Genomic DNA, 25376 nt, shown 5'->3' with positions numbered 1-25376 from the left:
CAGTATACAGCGCAGAGCCGCGTAGTATACAGCGCAGAGCCGCGTAGTATACAGCGCAGAGCCACGCAGTATACAGCGCAGAGCCACGCAGTATACAGCGCAGAGCCACGTAGTTATACTGCCCAGTCACGTAGTATATTGTCCAGTCACATAGTATTCTGCATATCCCTGTTAAAAAAAAAAAAAAAGAATTAAAATAAAAAAGTTACATACTCACCTCCTGGAGCGGCCGGTATCTGATGGTTGTTGCACCTCCTAGATCGGCCGGTACACGATGCTTGTTGCACCTGGAGTGGCCGGTACCCGATGCTTGTTGCGCGCTCCGGTCCCAAGAGTGCATTGCGGTCTCACGAGATGATGACGTTGCGGTGTTGTGAGACAGAAAGACGGAAGTGCCCTTAGACAATTAGATAGTAGATTACCCCGCTCACCAATTCGGAACCCGAGAGGCCCGGCCCACCAAATCGGACCCCGAGGGGCCCGGCCCACCAAATCGGACCCAGAGTGACCCCGCCCCCTAAATCAGACCCAGAGTGACCCCGCCCACCAAATCGGACCCAGAGTGGCTCCGCCCACCAAATCGGACCCAGAGTGACCCCTTCCACCAAATCAGACCCAGAGTGACCCCTTCCACCAAATCGGACCCAGAGTGACCCCTTCCACCAAATCGGGCCCAGAGTGACCCCGCCCACCAAATCGGACCCAGAGTGACCCCACCCACCAAATCGGACCCTGAGGTGCCCAGCCCACCAAATCAGACCCTGAGGTGCCCAGCCCACCAAATCGGACCGAGTGACCCCACCCACCAAATTGGTCCCTAAGGTGCCCCGCCCACCAAATCGGACCCAGAGTGGCTCCGCCCACCGAATCGGACCCAGAGTGGCCGCGCCCACAGAATCGGACCAAAAGTGACCCCGCCCACCGAATCGGATTTAGATTTACCCCGCCCACAAAATCAGACCCAGATTGACCCAACCCACCAAATCGGACCGCCTGAGGGGCACCCAAGTGTCAAAGTCTTGCAGGGGCAGCCCGGGCACAATTCCAAAGCACTATCTGTAGTTCCTTCAGGAAATACCCATCTAGTATTATTATTGTAATCCGAACTTGGTAAACTTATTCAGTTTTTTTTCCGCAATTAATGCGGCCCAAACCGCTGCATGCACAGACTCCAGTGAGGCGTCATTTCGAAGCCAGCATCCACGAGAGGTGTGCTAAGTATTTTTCGTGTCAATCTGATTTGTAGTTTTTTTTTTTAAATTGCATTTAAAAAAAAAAAATTCCCATAGGAAATAATGGCGAACTTTCCATTACCCCCAACTTGACCTTCCAAAGATGGCAGCTATGCAAATGTACGATGTCAATTTTAGGACATGATAATTTATCAAAGTCAAACATCAGAATAAAGTGACTATGACACCCTCTCGTCCCGTGTGTGAAAAGTAAGTGCACCCCAATCCCGTGGGTGAAAAGTGCACCGAGTGGCCCCGCCCCCCAAATCGGACCCAGAGTGATCCCGCCCACCAAATCGGACCCAGAGGGGCCCTGCCCACCAAATGGGACCCCGAGTTGCCCCGCCCACCAAATGGGACCCAGTGACCCCGCCCACCAAATCGGACCCTGAGGTGCCCCGCCCACCAAATCGGACCCCGAGGTGCCCCGCCCACCAAATCGGACCCCGAGGTGCCCCGCCCACCAAATCGGACCCCGAGTGACCCCTCCCACCAAATCAGACCCCGAGGGGCCCCGCCCCCCCAATCAGACCCCAAGCGGCCCCACCCACCAAATCCTCAACCCTGAGGGGCTACAACTACCAAGCCAGCGCCTGAGGGGCACCCAAGTGTGAATGTCTTGCAGTGGCAGCCCGGGCACCATTCCAAAGCACTATCTGTAGTTCCTTCAGGAAATATCCATCTAGTATTATTATTGTAATCCGAACTTGGTAAACTTATTATTATTATTGAGTTTTTTTCCGCAATTAATGTGGCCCAAACCGCTGCACGCACAGACTCCAGTGAGGCGACATTGCGAAGCCAGCGTCCACGAGAGGTGTGCTAAGTATTTTTCATGTCGATCCGATTTGTAGTTTTTTTAAAAATTGCATTTTAAAAAAACAATTTCCCATAGGAAATAATGGCGAACTTTCCATTACCCCCAACTTGACCTTCCAAAGATGGCAGCTATGTAAATGCACGGTGTCCATTTTAGGACATGATCATTTATCAAAGTCAAACATCAGAATAAAGTGACTATGACACCCTCTCGTCCCAGGTGTGAAAAGTAAGTGCACCCCCGGTCCCTTGGGTGAAAATTAAGTGCACCCCAATCCCGTGGGTTAAAAGTAAGTGCACCGAGTGGCCCCGCCCGCCAAATCGGACCCCGAGTGGCCCCGCCCACCAAATCGGTCCCAGAGTGGCCCCGCCCACCAAATCGGACCCAGAGGGGCCCCGCCCACCAAATCGGACCCAGAGGGGCCCCGCCCACCAAATCGGAGCCAGAGTGGCTCCGCCCACCAAATCAGACCCAGAGTGACCCCGCCCACCAAATCGGACCCAGAGTGACTCCGCCCACAAAATCGGACCCTGAGGTGCCCCGCCCACCAGATCGGACCCTGAGGTGCCCCGCCCACTAAATCGGACCCAGAGTGACCCCACCCACCAAATCGGACCCAGAGTGGCGCCGCCCGCCAAATCGTACCCAGAGTGGCGCCGCCCGCCAAATCGGAGCCAGAGTGGCACCGCCCGCCAAATCGGAGCCAGAGTGGCGCCGCCCGCCAAATCGGAGCCAGAGTGGCGCCGCCCGCCAAATCGGAGCCAGAGTGGCGCCGCCCGCCAAATCAAAGCCAGAGTGGCGCCGCCCGCCAAATCGGACCCAGAGTGGCGCCGCCCGCCAAATCGGACCCAGAGTGGCGCCGCCCGCCAAATCGGACCCAGAGTGGCGCCGCCCGCCAAATCGGCGCCAGAGTGGCGCCGCCCGCCAAATCGGAGCCAGAGTGGCGCCGCCCGCCAAATCGGCGCCAGAGTGGCGCCGCCCGCCACATCGGAGCCAGAGTGGCGCCGCCCGCCAAATCGGAGCCAGAGTGGCGCCGCCCGCCAAATCGGAGCCAGAGTGGCGCCGCCTGCCAAATCGGAGCCAGAGTGGCCCCGCCCGCCAAATCAGAGCCAGAGTGGCCCCGCCCACCAAATCGGAGCCAGAGTGTCCCCGCCCACCAAATCGGAGCCAGAGTGGCCTCGCCCGCCAAATCGGAGCCAGAGTGGCCCCGCCCACCAAATCGGAGCCAGAGTGGCCCCGCCCGCCAAATCGGAGCCAGAGTGGCCCCGCCCGCCAAATCGGACCCAGAGTGGCGCCGCCCGCCAAATCGGACCCAGAGTGGCGCCGCCCGCTAAATCGGACCCAGAGGTGCCCAGCCCACCAACCGGACCCCGAGGTGCCTAGCCCACCAAATCCTCAACCCTGAGGGGCTACAACTACCAAACCAGCGCCTGAGGGGCACCCAAGTGTGAAAGTCTTGCAGGGGCAGCCCGGGCACCATTCCAAAGCACTATCTGTAGTTCCTTCAGGAAATACCCATCTAGTATTATTATTGTAATCCGAACTTGGTAAACTTATTATTATTGAGTTTTTTTCCGCAATTAATGTGGCCCAAACCGCTGCACGCACAGACTCCAGTGAGGCGACATTGCGAAGCCAGCGTCCACGAGAGGTGTGCTAAGTATTTTTCATGTCGATCCGATTTGTAGTTTTTTTAAAAATTGCATTTTAAAAAAACAATTTCCCATAGGAAATAATGGCGAACTTTCCATTACCCCCAACTTGACCTTCCAAAGATGGCAGCTATGTAAATGCACGGTGTCCATTTTAGGACATGATCATTTATCAAAGTCAAACATCAGAATAAAGTGACTATGACACCCTCTCGTCCCAGGTGTGAAAAGTAAGTGCACCCCCGGTCCCTTGGGTGAAAATTAAGTGCACCCCAATCCCGTGGGTTAAAAGTAAGTGCACCGAGTGGCCCCGCCCGCCAAATCGGACCCCGAGTGGCCCCGCCTGCCAAATCGGACCCCGAGTGGCCCCGCCCGCCAAATCGGTCCCAGAGTGACCCCGCCCACCAAATCGGTCCCAGAGTGACCCCCCCCACCAAATCGGTCCCAGAGTGACCCCGCCCACCAAATCGGTCCCAGAGTGACCCCGCCCACCAAATCGGTCCCAGAGTGACCCCGCCCACCAAATCGGTCCCAGAGTGACCCCGCCCACCAAATCGGTCCCAGAGTGACCCCGCCCACCAAATCGGTCCCAGAGTGACCCCGCCCACCAAATTGGTCCCAGAGTGACCCGGCCCACCAAATCGGGCCCAGAGTGACCCGGCCCACCAAATCGGACCCAGAGTGACCCGGCCCACCAAATCGGACCCAGAGTGACCCGGCCCACCAAATCGGACCCAGAGTGACCCGGCCCACCAAATCGGACCCAGAGTGACCCGGCCCACCAAATCGGACCCAGAGTGACCCGGCCCACCAAATCGGACCCAGAGTGGCCTCAACCCTGAGGGGCTACAACTACCGAACCAGCGCCTGAGGGGCACCCAAGTGTGAAAGTCTTGCAGGGGCAGCCCGGGCACCATTCCAAAGCACTATATGTAGTTCCTTCAGGAAATACCCATCTAGTTAGAGGTTTGCAATTTGATTTTTAATCAGATAGAACACAGACAGCACACTGGCCCATGTTATTCAGTAGGTCTGTTCATATTAACAATTTTTTGTCCAACTGTATGTGAGAAAAAGATTACAGCATGCACTACTTTCACCCAAATCCTTGAGACTCACATACAAGTCTATCAGTATGTGAAATAAAAAATCTTCGGAAACTGTATTTGTTCTTGTACATGTTTTAATATAATTGAAGGAAAATGTATTTCACACTGACATAAAAAACACACATGAATGAAGATTAGAAAAAATCTTCAGAGTTTTCTGGATGGAACTCTGTGATTTTTCTTACGCAGCCAGCCTATAGGTATAACCCTGGACAGGCAGCCAAACCTAGTTAGTGTGAATGCTGCTTTACACACAAGTGTTTGTCACTATTGTTTACTATAAGTTTGAAATCATGTTTCGCACTCTATAAAGGGAATCTGTCACCTCGTTTTGCCGTTATGGCTACTTTCACACATCAGTTTTTTGCCTTCAGGCATAATCCGGTGAATTTGTAAAAAAAACGTATCTGGTGCAAATTGTGAAAAACTGATGCACTGGATCCGTTTTTTTTGTTTTTTTTTGCTGGATCTGTTTTTGTTTACCGCGCATAGTGTTTGGACTTCTTGTTCTGGGGGTGGGGTGGGGGGAAGAGTGGGTAGGAGAGAGAGACACTCTATGGGGCATGCTCACCTGGAACCGTCACTGTGCGTTTTTTCGCTGGACAGAAAAAAACGTTCCTCTATACGTTTTCTCCATCCGCCGGAAAAATAATTTTTGACAGATTCGGCAAAAAACGGATGAAACGTGTGGCCATCAGGTTCAATCCGGCACTAATACAACTCTATGAGAAAAAACGGATCCGGCGGAAAGAAAAAAGAAAAAACGGATCCGTTGTTTTCAAAATTCGCCGGATTGTGCCTGACGGCAAAAACCTTATAGGCTGAGTCACACATAACAATATCGTTAACGATATCGTTGCAACGTCACGCTTTTGGTGACGTAGCAACGATCCCGCTAACGATCTCGTTATGTGTGACAGCGACCAACGATCAGGCCCCTGCTGGGAGATCGTTGGTCGTTGGGGAATGATCAGGACCATTTTTTGGTCGCTGATCACCCGCTGTCATCGCTGGATCGGCGTGTGTGACGCCGATCCAGCGATGTGTTCACTTGTAACCAGGGTAAATATCGGGTTACTAAGCGCAGGGCCGCGCTTAGTAACCCGATATTTACCCTGGTTACCATTGTAAAAGTAAAAAAAAAAACAGTACATACTCACATTCTGATGTCTGTCACGTCCCCCGGCGTCCACAGGGTTAAAACTGCTTTCGGCAGGAGCTCTGCTAATGCACGCACTGCTGCCGAGAGCTTCCCTGCACTGACTGTGTCAGCGCCGGCAGTAAAGCAGAGCACAGCGGTGACGTCACCGCTGTTACTGCCGGCGCTGACACATTCCGTGCAGGGAAGCTCTCGGCAGCAGCTCGTGCATTAGCAGCGCTCTTGCCGAAAGCAGTTTTAACCCTGTGGACGCCGGCGGGGGACGTGACAGACATCAGAATGTGAGTATGTAGTGTTTTGGGTTTTTTTTACTTTTACAATGGTAACCAGGGTAAATATCGGGTTACTAAGCGCAGCCCTGCACTTAGTAACCCGATGTTTACCCTGGTTACCCGGGTGCTGCAGGGGGACTTCGGCATCTTTGAAGACCGTTTCAACGATGCCGAAGTCGTTCCCCTGATCGTTGGTCGCTGGAGAGAGCTGTCTGTGACAGCTCCCCAGCGACCACACAACGACTTACCAACGATCACGGCCAGGTCGTATCGCTGGTCGTGATCGTTGGTAAGTCGTTTAGTGTGACTTAGGCTTATGTGTGAAAGTAGCCTATAAAATGCGGCCACTGCCTTTCGGGGCTTATCTACAGCATTCTGTAATGCTGTAGATAAGCCCCCGATCTAACCTAAAAGATAAGAAAAATACGTTTTATTATACTCACCCAGGGGGCGGTCCAGTCCGATGAGTGTTGCAGGTCTTGGTCCGGCGCCTCCCATCTTCATGCGATGTCGTCATCCTGCTTGCTTCGTGTCGCCCTCCGGCGCAGGCGTACTTCTCTGTCCTGTTGGGGGCAGAGCAAAGTACTGCAGTGTGCAGGTGACGGGAAAGGTCAGAGAGGGCCAGCGCCTTGGGGGCTTATCTACAGCATTATAAAATGCTGTAGATAAGCCCCGAAAGGGAGTGGCCGCATCTTATAGTGGCAAAATGAGGTCAACGGGTTCCCTTTAATATGCACAAATATATAGTTATGCTTTTTCTTTGAATTAAATGTATATCCTGTTTTAGAAAGCTATCAGAATAATAGGTATCAGGTGATATTGTCAGCATCTATCTGTAAAATCTTGTTAAAGTGAAAACAATGTGTAATTTCTTAGGTGGTGTGGTCCATGCAAGATTTTGGGAACGCGCTTGGAAAAGGTGGTTGCTAAACAACAAGGAAAAGTTTTGATGGCCAAAGTTGACATTGATGACCATACTGACCTTGCTCTTGAATATAAAGTAAGTTTGCACATTTAGTTCAATCACGTAAAAGTTTTCACTCCTAGAGCACATTTGTCTTTAAGCCCTATAGGAAAACATGAATTTATAAGATAATTTAATTTCAGTAAGCAGAAGCGTTTTTAGTCTCTTTCTTCAGTATGTTAGGTATTCATTATGTAAACTAGGGGGCGGGTCAGTGAGGGATCAGTGACCTGTCAGCAGTCTGCATTATGAATGTATAAACAGAGCACCACATATCCCAGCCACCCCTTAGGGCATGAGAATCTCATTAACTACAATCTGAAAATAAAGATTAAAGAACAACCATAAGATGGATTTCATCAACCCAGGTATCATGTTAATCAGTATAACGGCGCTGACCTGACACTGTGTGTAGGTTACTGTGCACAATCCGGCTGACAGGTTCCCTTTAAAGGGAATCTGTCACCCCCAAAATCGTATATCAGCTGCAGCCACCGGCATCAGGGGATTATCTACAGCATTCTGTAATCCCAGGAGCCGCTGCAGGAAGACAGGAAGAGGACGTCATCGTATGAAGATGGGAGGTGCAGGACCGGACCACGACGCCCATCGGACCCGGACCGCATCGGGACCGCCCCTGGGTGAGTATAATATAACCTTTATTTCTCATCTTTCAGGTTAGAATGCTGTAGATAAGCCCCTGATGCCGGTGGCCGCAGCTCATATACGAATTTCGGGGTGACAGATTCCCTTTAATATACAGGGTGCATGGCTCCAGAAGCACAAGCTATGGGCACTAAGCTGGCTTAGGCTAGTTTCACACTAGCGTTTACCTGATCTGCGGCAGGCTGCGGACTTCCTCCGTGAAGCCCTTCCCTCAGCCGCTAGCTCCGCCTACTTCTGCATGCGGCCCGCATGCGACCTCCGTACCTATCTTTAACATTAGGTACGCAGGTCGTGCGGCTGTATGCGGATGCTGCCGCATGCGTCGTTTTGACGATGCGGCGACCAGCGTAGGACGCAGCCTGTAGCATTTTTTTTTTCCGCATCGTCAAAACGACGCATGCGGCAGCATCCGCATACAGCCGCACGACTTGCGTACCTAATGAGGTCGCATGCAGAAGTAGGCGGAGCTAGCGGCGGAGGTGCGGCCGAGGGTGGGGCTTCACGGAGGAAGTCCGCAGCCTGCCGCAGATCAGGTAAACGCTAGTGTGAAACTAGCCTTATTTGCAATTTTTACTATGCAACATCCAATCCATGCTTGGTTCTGGAAAATACCAGTGAGACCAAAATACACTTCATCCATAGATCCATTAATTGAAAGGTGTCATTTCCAAAATGGGGACACTTAAGAGGTGATGCTAATGTTTTTGGCATGTCGGGGAATCAACAAATGGAACTTGCATTGTTCTCCAGCAATATCTGTGCTTTTAGGCTAAGTTCACACGTTGCAGAATTGCCGCGGAAATTTCCACGGCAATTCTGCGCCTCCTGCCACGGGTATATCGCATGCAGAATTAGCATGCATATACCCGCAGAAAACTAGCGTTTTGCAAGCATAATTAGCTTGCAGAATGCTAGAGTTTTCCAAGCGATCTGTAGCATCGCTTGGAAAACTGACTGACAGGTTGGTCACACTTGTCAAACATAGTGTTTGACAAGTGTGACCAACTTTTTACTATAGATGCTGCCTATGCCGCATCTATAGTAAAAGATAGAATGTTAAAAAATAATAAAAAAAATAAAAAACATGGTTATACTCACCTGCAGACCTCAGCGGCGTCCGTTCCTATAGCTGCTGGGCGGTGAAGGACCTGCGATGACGTCACGGTCTTGTGATTGGTCACGTGACCGGTCACATGCGGTCTCGAGACCAATCACAAGAACGTGACGTCATCGCAGGTCCTTCACCGCCCAGCAGCTATAGGAACCGAGGCGGCAGCGTGCAGCGGAGAGGCCGTAAGACTGCGGGGGACATCGAGGGTGAGTATATCGCTATTTTTTATTTTAATTCTTTTATTTTTTACCAATTATATGGTGCCCAGTCCGTGGAGGAGAGTCTCCTCTCCTCCACCCTGGGTACCAACCGCACATGATCTGCTTAGTTCCCGCATGGTGTGCACAGCCCCGTGCGGGAAGTAAGCAGATCAATGCACTCCTATGGGTGCAGAATTGCCGCGATTCCGCAATTTTAATGAACTTGCTGCGTTTTTTTCTGGAATGCGATTCCGCTCAGGAAAAAAATGCAGCATGTGCACAAAAAATGCGGATTGCATTCTATTACATAGGATGCTTAATGGTAGAGTTTTTTTCGCGGTTTTATAGCGTTTTTATAGCGAAAAAACCGCGAAAAATATGCTACGTGTGCACACAGCCTTAAGGGTATGTGCACACGTCCGGATTTCTTGCAGAAATTTCCTGAAGAAAACCGGAAATTTTCTGCAAGAAATCCGCATTTTTTTTTTTGCGTTTTTTTCCCGTTTTTTTTTTTGGCGGTTTTTTTTAGCATTCTGCAAGCGTAATTAGCTTGCAGAATGCTAAAGTTTTCCAAGCGATCTGTAGCATCGCTTGGAAAACTGACTGACAGGTTGGTCACACTTGTCAAACATACTGTTTGACAAGTGTGACCAACTTTTTACTATAGATGCAGCCTATGCAGCATCTATAGTAAAAGATAGAATGTTTAAAAATAATAAAAAAAATAAAAAAAAATGCTTATACTCACCCAGACGATCTCCTCAGCGGCGTCCGTTCCTCTTCCTATAGCTGGTGTGTGCGCGCAGGACCTTCCATGACGTCGCGGTCACGTGAGCGGTCACGTGAGCGGTCACGTGAGCGGTCACATGACCGCTCACGACCAATCACAAGACCGTGACGTCATCACAGGTCCTTCACCGCACACCAGCTATAGGAACCGAAGCGGCAGCATGCAGCGGTGAGGCGGGAACACTGCGGGGGACATCGAAGGTGAGTATATCACTATTTTTTATTTTAATTCTTTTATTTTTGACCAATTATATGGTGCCCAGTCCGTGGAGGAGAGTCTCCTCTCCTCCACCCTGGGTACCAACCGCATATAATCTGCTTACTTCCCGCATGGTGTGCACAGCTCCGTGCGGGAAGTAAGCAGATCAATGGACTCCTAGGTGTGCGGAAAAAATCGCAACATTTGCACAAAAAATGCGGAATACACTGTAAATAATAGGAGGCATATGTTTTTATCACGTTTTTATAGCGAAAAAAACGCTAAAAATCCTGAACGTGTGCACATGGCCTAAAGTCTGATAGCGCTCCTTTCCTGGTGAGCCTGCTGTGTGGCCAATTAGTAGCTTCTGACCTCTTTTGGGGTATTGTTGAATTCTGGAGAAACTGCCATTAATTGTTTTGCTATTCCTCCTTGTGAAAATTGTATTATATATTTTATATGCTGCAAAAATAGAATTGCATAATCAGTTTCTCCTATTTCTTGTGAAAATGAAAAATTAGGGCAAAAGCAATATTGTGGTGGAAAAATATTTTCATTTTTTTACTCCACTTTGTGTTAATTCCAATGAAGCACTCGAAGGGTTAACCAACTTTCTGACAGCAGTTTTGACTATATTGAGAAGTGCAGTTTTTAAAATGGTATCACTTTTGGGGATTTTCCAATAGCCGCTTAAAGTCACTTCAAACATGATTAAATCTGTAAAAAAAAAAAAAAGATTTGTACGGTAACTTTTTTAAAAAATATTTTAAATTTTCTGCTAAACTTTTAACCCTTTTGACATCCTAACAAAATAAAGAATCGCTGGAAAAATGCTGCTGACGTAAAGTAGAGAAATATGAGAAATGTGATCTATTGACCATTTTGTCCAGTATGACTATTTGCTATAAAGGCATAAAAATACAACATTTTAAAATAGTAAAAAAAAAATCATTGAATATTTTTTTAATCAAATTTCCAATAATTACATAAACAACAGCAAATTTTATTGACCTAAATTTACCACTAACATAAAGTACAATGTGTCCTGAGAAAAAGACATCTCATAATCACTGGGATATGTAGAAGCATTCCCAGAGTTATTACCACATTAAGGCTTCTTTCACACTTTTGTCTTTTGGCCTCTGTCGCAATGCGTTGTTCTGTGCAAAAAACGCATCCTGAAAAGTTGCCCACAGGATGCGTTTTTTGCCCATAGACTTGTATTGCCGACGGATCGCGACGAATGGCGAGAGGGACGCCGAGGTTTATCCCTATGTGGCTGACAATAAGGTATACCTTTTGATACATATATATATATATATATATATATATATATATATATATATATATATATGTGTAATATGCTTTTTCATGCAGGGGGACTGCTTACCATGATATCAAGAGGATTAGCGTTAAGCTACCCAGTTATTGCAATGTGAATATAGTTTGGTAGGCATATACACCCCTGACTGTTATTTATTTGTATGGATTTATTAAGCTATATATTTATGGCAGCTGATATGTAATATTTAATTAAGTCAGTCCATTATTTTGGGCTAACCCATGGCAGAGTTGTCCCTTTTTGTGGTTCCAGTACCCTTTCTTGTCATAGTAGTTACATGTTTTTATGAAAATTTATTCTAATAAAATATTGTTTTTATAATAGTACCACGGTCGAGGTCAGTGTATTCTTTGATCACGCCTTATGTGAGATATTTAACTGTTAATGGTACAGTGTCCCCCATAAGGGAGGGACGTTGAGAGATAGTATTGAGCACATTATTGTGTATATATTATATGTAACTTAGGCTTCTTTCACACTAGCGTCGTACTCGGCCCGTCGCAGTGCGTCGGGCCGACGTACCGACACTAGCAGTGAATGCGCCGCACAACGGGGGCAGCGGATGCACTTTTCCAGGGCATCCGCCGCCCCATTGTGAGGTGCGGGGAGGTGGGGGCGGAGTTCCGGCCGCGCATGCGCGGTCGGAAATGGCGGTCCGTCGGCAGCAAAAAACGTTACATGTAACGTTTTTTGCAGCCGACGGTTCGCCACAACACTGCTCAACCGTCGCACGACGGTTGCGACGTGTGGCAAAGCGTCGCAATGCGACGCTAATGCAAATCAATGGTGAAAAAACGCATCCTGCAAGCACTTTTGCAGGATGCGTTTTTTCAACCAAAGGCCCATTGCGACGTGCAGTGCACGACGCTAGTGTGAAATTAGCCTAACACAGTACCCTGTGGTCGGCACTCATAGCAATGCAGTGATTCTGCTACATATGGGTGATCTGTGCATCACCTCTATGTAGCAAAGGCGATCGAGTGGTGCCAGCTTCTAGCCTCCTACAGAGGCTATTGAAGCATGGCAAAAATAAAGAAACAATGTTTTAAAAAATATGAAAAAAAAATATAAAAGTTTAGATCACCCCCCTTTCGCCCCATTCAAAATAAAGAAAAAAACAAACAATGTCACCCCAGTGAAACCTAAAATGGTACTAGATGATGTAACCTATTTGATACAACACCATCATAGGTAGTACCACAATAGAGTATTGATGAGGACAGCCGTTAATACGAATAAAGTGAGCTGTCCCACACTCACAAGATACCTCTAGTGTATAACAGCAGCGCACAATCGTGCCAAGATGTCTAACTAGATGACCTTATTTATATAGGTATTAGCAGGTATCATAAACAATAATGAAAGGGAGGGAGAGGGGTAAGAGAAACAGGTGGAAGTCATGAACAACAAATATGTCAAAAAGGAACAATCTCACCAATTCCCGGAGGTCAATGACATAAAAGGCCCACAATTCGCTGGAGTGGAGAAATCCATACGAGCAGCGTTGTCGGGAGACAATACCCTGTCAATCCCTAAGGGGCTATCAATAGACCTCAAAACCCCAGCTCCCGCCCTTACAAGGGCAGTCCACAGCTACCCCTAAACAAAATCATGCCCTGCACTCTCCCTACTGGTGTGTCCTGCTAATACCTATATAAATAAGGCATCTAGTTAGACATCTTGGCACGATTGTGCGCTGCTGTTATACACTAGGTATCTTTTGAGTGTGGGACAGCTCACTTTATTCGTATTAACGGCTGTCCTCATCAATACTCTATTGTGGTACTACCTATGATGGTGTTGTATCAAATAGGTTACATCATCTAGTACCATTTTAGGTTTCACTGGGGTGACATTGTTTGTTTTTTTGTTTTTTACATTTTACTTCGTAATATATTAAAGGTTACGTTTTAATTCCTACTTTAGCTATGTTCCTATAAATTTGGTGGCATCTGTTAGTTTATACTAACGTTATTAGAATTATACATTTGCTGTTTTTGCGTCCATTCAAAATAAACCAATAAAAAAAATATCAAATATACACATATTTGGTATCGCCGAGTTCAGAATCGCGTGATCTATCAATAAAAAAAGGATTAACCTGATCGCTAAACGTCGTAGTGAGAAAAAAATTTGAAACGCCAGAATAACGTTTTTTTTGGTCGCCGCGACATTGCATTAAAATGCAATGGCAGGTGATCAAAAGAACGTATCTGCACCAAAATGGTATCATTTAAAGCGTCAGCGAGGCACGCAAAAAATAAGCCCTCACCCAATTGGAGATCACGAAAAATGGAGACACTGCGGGTTTAGGAAAATTGCGCAATTATTATTATATATTTTTTAGCAAAGTTTGGAATTTTTTTTACCATTTAGATAAAAAATACCCTAGACATGTTTGGTGTCTATGATCTCGTAATGACCTGGAGAATCATAATGGCAGGTCAGTTTTAGCATTTAGTGGACTTTCTTTCTGATGACTGTTTGAGAATCCCAGTGCATGTTGGGATACTGCAAACAAAGTGTTCATAAGGCACAGAGACTGCAGTCACTGCCTCAGCTTCTGTCCCCTCCCTGAAACGAGGCTTCGTCGGTGACGCTCATGTCAGATTGGGCTAGTTCCTGCTGTCACTGTGCACTCCACAATGACATTGTGCGCTCTGTTGTTGGCTCGGATAAGCAGAAACAAGCCGGCAACAGAGTGGTGTCACAATACCCAGCATACAGAGACCAGCACTGCCCCCACAAGTGACGTCACTGTTCTCTGCCTGCCAGGTATTCTGAAACCGCTCTTTTTTCGGCTCGTTACTGTGGTTCTTAGCCGATAGCAGAGCAGATGCTGTCACTAGCACATCCCCCTGAAACAAATGTCACTGATTACACCATTTCAGGGAGGGAGCAGTGACTGCAGCCTCTGCCCTCCTGATAGCACTTCATTTGAGTATCCCAGCATGCACTGGGATTCTCAAACAAAGCATCATCAGAAAGGAAGTAGGGGACAAAATAGAATAAGTTAGTGTAGGTAGTGAAACATTTATGAATTTTTAATACACGTATATACAAAAATAGTTTCGATTATAACATCAAATAGATAGGGATTTAAAATCAAATTTACTTTGTGTTCAATCCACTCCTTTAATGCTGTCCTGTGTCAGGTATAATCGCACACATCTCTGCAGTGACAGCAGAGAGCGGCCATTACATCTCACACTGGTAACTCCGCCAATTAAAGGTAACCTGTCAACCAGGTTTTCCCAATGTAAAATGCTGCCATCACCTTTACCGCCTCTTTTACAGTATTCTAGTAAGATGTATATGAGTCCTAAACCCTCTCTGTATAGCCCCCAAAATACTTTGTATAATACCCCCATATGGCACTGTCCAGTCCAATGGGCATCTCTGGTCTTCATCCAACGCCATCCTCCTGCCAGCTTCATGTGGATGATGCTTTCTATGTCATCCACACAGTGCCCCCAATCGCGCTCTTGTGCAGGCGTACTTCGCTCTGCCCTGCTGTAACCCCGCCCCCACCACAGAGTATGAGATTGCTGACAATTCTCAGATCACACAGGAAGCTGCCAGTCGGGGGTGTGAGTGGGGTTATATGTTGATCAGAAGAATTAGCTCTGCTCTGGGCAAAACCATCAATCAAAAAGACCTGGGAGTATGGGTGGATGACAAACTCATATTTAGTGGCCAGTGTCAGGCAGCTTCTACAAAGGCAAATAAAATAATGGGATGTATTAAAAGAGGCATAAATGCTCATGAGGAGAACATAATTTTACCTCTATACAAGTCACTAGTGCGACCACACTTAGAATACTGTGCACAGTTCTGGTGTATAAGAAAGACATAGCTGAACTGGAGCGGGTGCAGAGAAGAGCGACCAAGGTTATCAGAGGACTGGGGGGTCTGCAATACCAAGATAGGTTATTACACTTGGGGTTATTTAGTTTGGAAAAACGAAGACTAAGGGGTGATCTTATTTTAATGTATAAATATATGAGGGGACAGTACAAAGACCTGTCTGATGATCTTTTTAATCATAGACCGGTGACAGGGACAAGGGGGCATCCTCTACGTCTGGAGGAAAGAAGGTTTAAGCATAATAACAGACGCGGATTCTTTACTTGTAAGAGCAGTGAGACTATGGAACTCTCTGCCGTATGATGTTGTAATGAGTGATTCATTACTTAAATTTAAGAGGGGACTGGATGCCTTTCTTGAAAAGTATAATGTTACAGGGTATATACACTAGATTCCTTGATAGGGCGTTGATCCAGGGAACTAGTCTGATTGCCGTATGTGGAGTCTGGAAGGAATTTTTTTCCCCAGTGTGGAGCTTACTCTTTGCCACATGGGTTTTTTGCCTTCCTCTGGATCAACATGTTAGGGCATGTTAGGTTAGGCTATGGGTTGAACTAGATGGACTTAAAGTCTTCCTTCAACCTTATTAACTATGTTACTATGTTACATCTACATCAGACAAAATGGGCATTCTATCAAATCTGCACTAAGCAGCCCAGTAAGGTTGGGCTGATGCGGTATGCTAATGGCTCCTGCTCTGCTGCGAATGTGAGCCGAGTGTAAGTGCTCCGTGCTCTGATCCCCTCGCATGACGACAGTATCGGAGCACAGCTGCTGAGGAGACTGAGAAATGAATTTCTCCATATCCTCCAGTGCTGGCGTCCATGGGAATCGCACTACACTTGGGTGATATCCGAGTGCAGTGCTATTCACTGAAGCGTGCGGATTCAACGCGTCCAACACACCACATCGCAAGAGAAATTGACATGCTGTGGTCTGGAGAGACGCGCCACATGTCCATCTCCACGGGTGAGCGTCGGGCGTCTGTGGACATGGGAGTTCTTGAAATCCCATCCACTATGCTGTAACAAGTACGCAGCGTCCAACCCGCAACATTTACTGATTGTGGGCACTTACCCTGACAGTGTTGCATTCACCCTGCTAGAAAAGATATAGCAGATGGCATGTTTGCAGCTGCTCAGTTAACTCTTAAACTTTCCTACTGCATGTAAAGTGTGTGATAGGTGATTGCGCTGTCTGTCACTGTCTTCTCCCCCAGTGCGATAATAGGGATAGGGTGCCGATGGTTACTATTACATATGGAGGCCATATCATGGCCTAATCATGGCTTTCAAGTCTGCCGTACATCAAAGCATAACTAATCAGGCTAGATGCAGAATTTTATCTGTCGACAAATAAGTATTGTAAAGAAATATATAAATAAAAAGCTGTGACTTTCAGAATATAATGCAAAAAAATCAAAAATGTTTTGTTAATTGATTTTCTTGTGCAAAACTAGTAAAACATAAGGTGTAAATTGGGTATGATTATTTATCCTATACTGAGAACAGGATTTTGTCGGGCAAAAAATAAGCCCTCACATAACTTCCAGAGAAAAATAATAAGTTCAGAGTTTACGAAAATCGTCATCAAATGTTTTGTTTGTTTTTTAAAGTGGGATACTTTTTTTTGCAAAGTAGAAAGGAAACTAAATACATATTGCATTCTCATTGTCGTATCAAGAAAAAGTTAGTGACATGTTAATCTTACTAAATAGTGAGTAGTGTTTAAAAAATATAAATCCAAAATTACTACTTCCTAGTTTTCTCCACTTCCCAAAATGTGTAATAAAAAGTGATTACGTCATTATATGTACATGAAAATGAGATCTATGAAAAATATACCTTGTCACACGTAAAATTATACCTCGTAGAGCACTCCATTGCCAGACGAAAATCGCTTTCAGAATATGGGGACACACAAACAAATGATTTTTTTTCACACAGTATTTATTATCTAATATATAAAGCTGAATGTGTGTGTGTGTGTGTGTGTGTGTGTGTGTATGTGTATGTCCGGGATTGGCATCTGCACCGTCGCAGCTACAGGCACAAAATTTTGCACAGTCACACGTCTGGACCCCGAGAGCGTCAAAGCTATGTTGTGAGGTGAAATTTTAACCCCGCGCTTTCCAATTCACCAAACAATTTTGCCCCTATCTACATAATGGGGAAAAAGTGAAAGGAAAAGTGTTGGAGGCGTCGCAGCTACAGGCACAAAATTTTGCACAGTCACACGTCTGGACCCCGAGAGCGTCAAAGCTATGTTGTGAGGTGAAATTTTAACCCCGTGCTTTCCAATTCACCAAACAATTTTGCCCCTATCTACATAATGGGGAAAAAATGAAAGGAAAAGTGTTGGAGGCAAATTAACAGCTGCCAGATGTGAAGAAGGGGCCACTTAAAGAATGAGAGCGATGGCGCCAAAGAGGATATACTGTACAGTTGCTAAGGTGGGGCCCCGACATGGGATAATCACCACACCACCCCGGGGATATGAACACACACACAAAATGCGCCACACACTACCACGTGCTCGAACACATATACCACCCTCAGCGCACATTTCACCACACATACACCAACCTCGCCACATAAAAGTCGAAACACAAAAGTCGCCGCTCAAAACTCGCCACGCGCAAAACTCTCCACATGCAAAACTCGCCACACGTGCAAAACTCACCTCATGGAAAACTCGCCACACGCAAAACTTGCACACGCGGAAAAATTGCCACATGCACAAAAGTTGCAACACATGCAAAAGTTGCCTCACACAAAACTTGCACATACTCAAAAGGCACCACACATAAAACTCGCCACGCGCAAAACTCGCCATGTGCAAAACTTGCTGCACACAACTTGCTACACTAACCTGTCACATGCAACTCGACACACAAAAAGTTGCTACACGCATGTCGCCACACAAAACTCATCTCACAAAAGTTGCTACATGCATGTCGCCACACGCAACTCAACACACACAACTTGACACACGAAACTCGCCCTAAAACACACACAAGTCTGGTATTATCCTTCAAAAATAAAAATCTGATTAATAAGCAGACAAACTACAAGAGCAACAAATGTACCATATAGGAATCCGGCAGCTGTCAGTCACATTACCAGTCTATTATGTGTATGAGTGAGCTAATATATACTGCTGATTTATCAGGCTGCCAATTTAGCTTACAAATACTGAGGTAAAAATACTGACCAAATAACGTGTGAACGAGGTCTAATTTACAGGAGGAGATGACACACAGGTATATACTATTTACAGGGGAGATGACACACAGGTATATACTATATACAGGAGGAGATGACACACAGATATATACTATATACAGGAGAGATGATACACAGATATATACTATATACAGGAGAGATGACACACAGGTATATACTATATAGAGGAGGAGATGACATACAGGTACATACTACATACAGGAGGAGATGACATACAGGTATATACTATATACAGGAGGAGATGACACACAGGTATATACTATATACAGGAGCAGATTACCTACAGGTATATAGTATATACAGGAGGAGATGACATACAGGTATATGCTATGTATAGGAGGAGATGACATACAGGTATATACTATATACATGAGGAGATGACACACAGATATATACTATATATAGGTGAGATGACACACAGGTATATACTATATACAGGGGAGATGACATACAGGTATATACTATATACAGGAGATGACATACAGGTGTATACTATATATAAGGGAGATGACAAACATGTATATACTGAGGTGAAAATGTGAGGTGAAAATGAAAAGGTGTGAGTGCAAAATGAGAGGAGTGAGGGAAAATAGTGGAGTGATCGGAAAATGACAGATGTGAGGTCGAAATGACAAGTGTCAGGGGGGAATGAGAGGAGTGAGGGGGAAAATGAGAGGTGTGAGGGAGAAAATGAGAGATGTGATGGGGAAAATGAGAGGCGTGATGGGAAAATAAGAGAAGTGAGGTGCTATAACTAACCACAGATATTTACTATGCCCAGGCAACGCCGGGCTCTTCAGCTAGTATAAACATAAAGCAGAAAAAAAACAATATAAATCTGGTATGATGATAATTATTTTCACCCACAAAATAAAGTTTGCACTTTGTGTTAAGATGGTGGCTGGAGAGTAAAATACAGGGGTAATGGAAATTACAATAGTGGCAAAACTCCAGCTCTGAAATTAACCAAAAAACGCTGGAGTGTTTCCTCAACAACTACAATATATTTGGGAAAAATATGGATTTCTCCTGGAATAAGACATCAGATCACAGATAGCAAGGTGTCATTTTATTCAGCTTCCTATGAGCTGTGGACCCATATAGACGGCTCAGGAGGTATTATCTCTCTGACAGACTTCCCTTAAAGGGCCACTGTCACCCCCTCCAGCCGTTCTAAACTAAAAGAGCCACCTTGTGCAGCAGTAATGCTGCAGTCTAACAAGGTGGCTCTTTTAGTTTTTGATTCAGTTATTACCTCAATAAAGCGTTTTAAAAATTGGCCACAAATACCAGATTTTGTACCTGGAGGCGGTCCGAATCGTCCTCTATGAATCTCCCAACTGCCGTCACTCTTCTCTTCAGGGGCGATGGTCGCCACCCCCTGAGCGCTGTTTCTTCTTAAATCCGGCGCCTGCGCTGTGCGTGCCTGCCTGGGGTCTGCGCAGTCTTCATTGTCAGTCACAGCTCAGATGCAGGGTGCCTGACTGCACCTGTGCGGGCAGTGCGGCCACCCTCTTGCTGAATCCCCGCCCCGCACTGTGTTATTCATTATGCACAGTGCGGGGCTGGGGTTCCTGGGCATGCGCACTACGCTGTTTAGACGCTCCCCCAGCTCAGACGCTCCCCCAGCTCAGATGCTCCCCAGCTCAGACGCTCCCCCAGCTCCCCCGCCTTCCCAGGAACCCCAGCCCCGCACTGTGCATAATGAATAACACAGTGCGGGGCGGGGATTCAGCAAGAGGGTGGCCGCACTGCCCGCACAGGCGCAGTCAGGCACCCTGCATCTGAGCTGTGACTGACAATGAAGACTGCGCAGGCCCCAGGCAGGCACGCACAGCGCAGGCGCCGGATTTAAGAAGAAACAGCGCTCGGGGCGGCGACCATCGCCCCTGAAGAGAAGAGTGACCGCAGTTGGGAGATTCATAGAGGACGATTCGGACCGCCTCCAGGTACAAAATCTGGTATTTGTGGCCAATTTTTAAAACGCTTTATTGAGGTAATAACTGAATCAAAAACTAAAAGAGCCACCTTGTTAGACTGCAGCATTACTGCTGCACAAGGTGGCTCTTTTAGTTTAGAACGGCTGGAGGGGGTGACAGTGGCCCTTTAAAAAGGTATGCACATCTCCAAGATCCTATCCCAAAATATAGTAGGTGTAATAATAATATTAGCAAACACTGTACCTCCAATAAGAAATGTAGTATAGTTTTTTTGATTTGCAATGTCTTTCCTCATGTGCCATCATTGCTGGACCTTGGGTATCTATGGTTACCACAACTAGCAACTAGTTAAGTAACTGTCAGGCTAATTGCTCACGTTGCGGATTTTGATGCATTTCCTCAGCGTTTTTGGATGCCCGGAATTATATCAAATCCGCAGTGTAGTGCACCACCAATGTTAGTCAATGGGAAATTAAGAATTGTTGTGCACATGCTGCAGAAAAATTAGCGTGGAATCGCAGCGGGTTTTTTTTTTCCGCAGCATGTCAATTTTTTTTGCGGATCTGCAGCGTTTCTGCACTCATTAACTTCCGTTGATTCAGTCAAAACCGCAGATTTAAAAAGATCTGCGTTTTTGGGTGTGAGAAACGCTGCAGATTGGGAGGAGGAAGAGTGTGGGCGGAGACTGTGTGGGCAGAGACTGTATGTGTGCGGAGATGATGTGCGGGGCTGTATGCGGGTGTTTGTGTGTATCTGTGTGTGTGTGCTGGGCTGTATGCAGGCAGGCATCGTCTGATGGGACTACTAGTCCCATCCGGCTATGCCTGCTACAGTGACAGCTAGCCAATGATGGGGCAGCAGTGGTCCCATCATTGGCTACTGTGTTCAAGTGTAAAAAAAACCACATACACACATATACAGTATATACATATAGACATTCAGTATATACATATACATACAGTACATACACACATATACAGTACACACCATACAAGCTAATCCCCGACGCCCTCGATCACCTGTAAAAAAATAAAAATAAATAAACCAACAGTATACTCCCTGTTCCGATGTAATCCATTTAATAACGAGTGTCCCACGATGATCTCCCATGGAGAGCTGTCACATAGTCAGATGTGACCACTCTCCAGGGGCTCCGGTGATACAATGACGACAGGTGTCCTCCCACACTGTATCACTCCGCCATCAGAGGTCGCTGTCACTTGCGGCACCGCTGCATGGGAAAATTCTCACGCACTGTTGCCATAAAGTGAGAGCCTGAACTCAGGTAACCTCTTCAGTGATGCACTGCAGGAGCCATTACCTCCTGTCAGTGCATCGCGGAAGGCCTATAGAGCAGTCACATCTTCTGATGTGACTGCTCTATAGTGGAGATCATCATGGGACACTCGTTATTAAATGGACTACATCGGACCAGGGAGTATTTGTGTTGGTTTATTATTTTAATTTTTTTGCAGGAGATCGAGGGCATTGCTTGCATTAGCAGTACAATAAAGATGGGAAAAACGTGTTTAGTGTTTTATTTCATTAAAATACTTTATTCTGGCTGTGTGTTTATTTAACCCTTTAACATCTATAGGATTAGTAATGAATAGGTATCTTATTGACGCCTCTTCATTACTAAGCCGGCTTGATGTCACCTTACAATTCAAAGGTGACATCAACCCCACAAATATTACCCCATATGCCACCGCTTCAGGGCAGTGGGAAGAGAGAGGCTAAGTGCCGGAATTGGCGCATCTTAGAGAGGCACCATTTCTGGGGAAGCTGTTAGCTGGTGTTTGTAGCCGGGATGGGAGCAATATCCATGGCCCTTTCCTTGGCTATGAATATCAACCCGCAGCTGTCTGCATAGCCTTTTCTAGCTATTAATTATAGGGGGACCCCACGTTGTTTCTTTTTTGGGTGGGTCCCCCTATTTTAATAGCCAGTAAAGGCTAAATATACAGCTGCTGGTTGATATTCATAGCCTGGGAAGATCCATGGGTTTTAACCCCTTCCTAGGATATAAACATCGGCCCCCAGTCGCTGGCTCTCCCTCTCTGGCCCAGAAAACTGCGCTGGAGCCCACGCCATTTTTTTTTCAGTTTTTTTTTTTAAATTAAACAGATATTGCATTTAAGCCCAGGGTCACACTTGCGAGGAACTCGCACGAGTCTCGCACCTCAATACCTGGCACTGACGCCGGCATTCGGGACCGGAGTGTGCGGCTGCATGTATTTCTATGAAGCTGAATGCTCCAGTCCTGAGTGCCGGTGGCAGTGCCGGGTACTGAGGTGCGAGACTCGTGCGAGTTTCTCACAAGTGTGACCCCGGCCTAACTCAGATTTTGTGTGTGTGTGTCTTTATTTAACTTTTTATGTACCATTTTATTATGTTTATTTCTAAACACTGGGCTTGGTATTATCTATCCATCTATCAATATATCTATCTGTCTATAGATATATCTATCCATCTATCTATAGATGGATCTACAGATAGATATATCTATGTAGATAGATAGATGTAAATGAAGAGGTTGGACAAGAAATGACATCACAATTCTTTTTTTTTTGTTAAATAATAGATCTTTATTTAGCTTACAAAAACGCACACAAATCCACATAAAAAAAACCGCATGAAAATCCACATCAAAAACGCATCAAATCCACGCAGATTTTTACCTGTGTTTTCTGCCAAGAAATGCAGAATCTACGCAGAAGATTCCACAGGCAAATCTGTAACTTGTGCACATACCCTCACTGTATCACTGGACAGAATCATGGAGACCTAAGGTCCTGCAATGCCTGCACATGAGGAAAGAGACATAGCGAATCAGAAGAACTTTAATACATAATCGGAGGTATTTGCTAATATTCATATTATTATTATTATTATTATACCTACTACATATTGGGATAGGATTTTGGCAATGGGAATACCCTTTTAAATGGGTGTTCTGAGGTTGTATCTTTAGTAGGACTACAAAGCCCAGCTGCTATAACACATTTGGCTATCAGTGGTTATGTTCTGGGGTGTGTTAACCCTGTGTTTACACATACAGATAACAAGGCATCTAAACAAGCTCAGTGTACTGGGGAGCAGAGAGCTATGATTAGCAGACCTGCTCTGGAAGCTGTTGTTCTGGTGATTTACATCTGTATCCCCTCAGAAAATGAGAGGGTGGGGGGGAGTGAGCAGCAACTGCTGTGTAGAAATTACATGTCTGGACAGAGCTGACTGGGATATTAAGATTTAATTTCTCTCCTGGAATGTAACTACCGTACTGCTTGGTTTGGGCCAGTCACTGAAACCAGCTGTACGCTATAAGGCAAGGTTCATACCTGCAGTGCTTGGTCAGTATTTCACATTAATATTTGTAAGTCAAAAGTGAGTGAAAAATGCAGATGTGTGACGTGTTTCTATTATTCTTTTCCACTCCTGGTTTTGGCTCACAGATACTGATAAGTCAAAAGTGAGTGAAAAATGCAGATGTGTGACGTGTTTCTATTATTCTTTTCCACTCCTGGTTTTGGCTCACAGATACTGATATAAAATACTGAACGTGTGAATGTAGCCTAAGGCCAGGGTCACACATGCAAGAAATACGTTCGAGTCTTGCATGTTAATATCCGGCATTGCCGCCGTCACTCAGGAGCGGAGCGTGCGGCTGCATAACAATACATGGAGCCGCACGCTCCGCTCCTGAGTGACAGCGGCAATGCCGGATTTTAACATGCGATACTCGTACGTATTTCTCGCATGTGTGATTCCGGCCTAAGGCTATGTGCGCACATTGCGTATTTGCTTGCAGAAATTTCTGCAGTGTTTCTGCATCTCGTGGCAGAAAAACCCAGCTGAAAATACGTGCTTTTTTTATGCGATTTTTATGTGTTTTTGCATGCTTTTTTTTCATGCTTTTTTTTTGTAAATACATAGAGCTAAATAAAGGTATATTATAAAAAAAAAATGTCATTTCCACGAACATGGGTTCAACCTCTTCAGCCAGATACCCTCATTAATATTAAATAAAGACACACACCAGCCTATGTAGGAGCATTAACATAATTTAACCTACATACGCTGTAACAAAATAGCAACTGTCAGAAATCTGTGTGAAATGCAATATCTGTTTATTTTTCAAAAAATGTAAACAAAAATTGCGTGGGCTCCCGCATAATTTTAATAACCAGCAGATGGAAAGCTGATGGCTGTGGGCAGATGTCAACCCCTTATCGACATCTGGCGTAATAGTACGCCAATGTCGGTATCCCCTCCTTTGATGTGGGCTCCGGGGGTGAGCCCACATCTTTTCCGGGACATGTCAGCTGTTTTGAACAGCTGACATGTGCCCGCAATAGCCGCGAGTGAAATCGTGATCCACCCGCAGCTATTAACTAGTTAAATGCCACTGTGAAACTCTGAAAGCGGCATTTAAATGGCTCTTCCGGCAATCGTGCCGGAAATACCCCCACCATTGACCACTGTCACGTAATCGGTGGTCATTGGTTCATCAGCATGACAACCGGAGGTCTCCTGGAGACCTCTATGGTTGTCAGTGCTGGATTGCTATGAGCGCCACCCAGTGGTCGGAACTCATAGCAAGTCATGTAGAGGCAGTAGAATGAACGCGGCAGCACTCACCAATCCTGCAGTTCAAGTGTCCTTTATTGAAACACACGAAAACACATCCTTCCAAATATTATTCTAAATCTGCACCCTACTATTCATCTGTCTCCACACCCTCCATGCATATGATAACTGTACTTGATACTTGACTATTGCACTTAAACACACGGGCTGATGACCGGA

The 25376-nt window shown here is 46.1% G+C and overlaps 2 protein-coding genes across 4 annotated transcripts in view; one reads left to right on the top strand and one right to left on the bottom strand.

The window, feature by feature from the left end:
- TXN2 (thioredoxin 2) overlaps positions 1 to 25376 on the top strand; it is a 244687-nt gene that overhangs the window by 167001 nt on the left and 52310 nt on the right. For all 3 annotated transcript variants that reach the window (XM_077278013.1, XM_077278015.1, XM_077278014.1), the window contains exon 3: positions 7121 to 7244. In XM_077278013.1, coding sequence (XP_077134128.1) covers positions 7121 to 7244 — 124 coding nt within the window. The remainder of the gene's footprint in view (positions 1 to 7120; positions 7245 to 25376) is intronic.
- Positions 1 to 25376, bottom strand: part of LOC143788366 (uncharacterized) — a 108645-nt gene that overhangs the window by 76453 nt on the left and 6816 nt on the right. The gene's annotated exons all lie outside the window — the stretch shown is intronic.

The sequence above is a fragment of the Ranitomeya variabilis genome, chromosome 8, assembly GCF_051348905.1.
Source record: "Ranitomeya variabilis isolate aRanVar5 chromosome 8, aRanVar5.hap1, whole genome shotgun sequence".
Taxonomy (NCBI): Eukaryota; Metazoa; Chordata; class Amphibia; order Anura; family Dendrobatidae; genus Ranitomeya; species Ranitomeya variabilis.
This window is presented reverse-complemented; position numbering and strand designations above follow the sequence as displayed.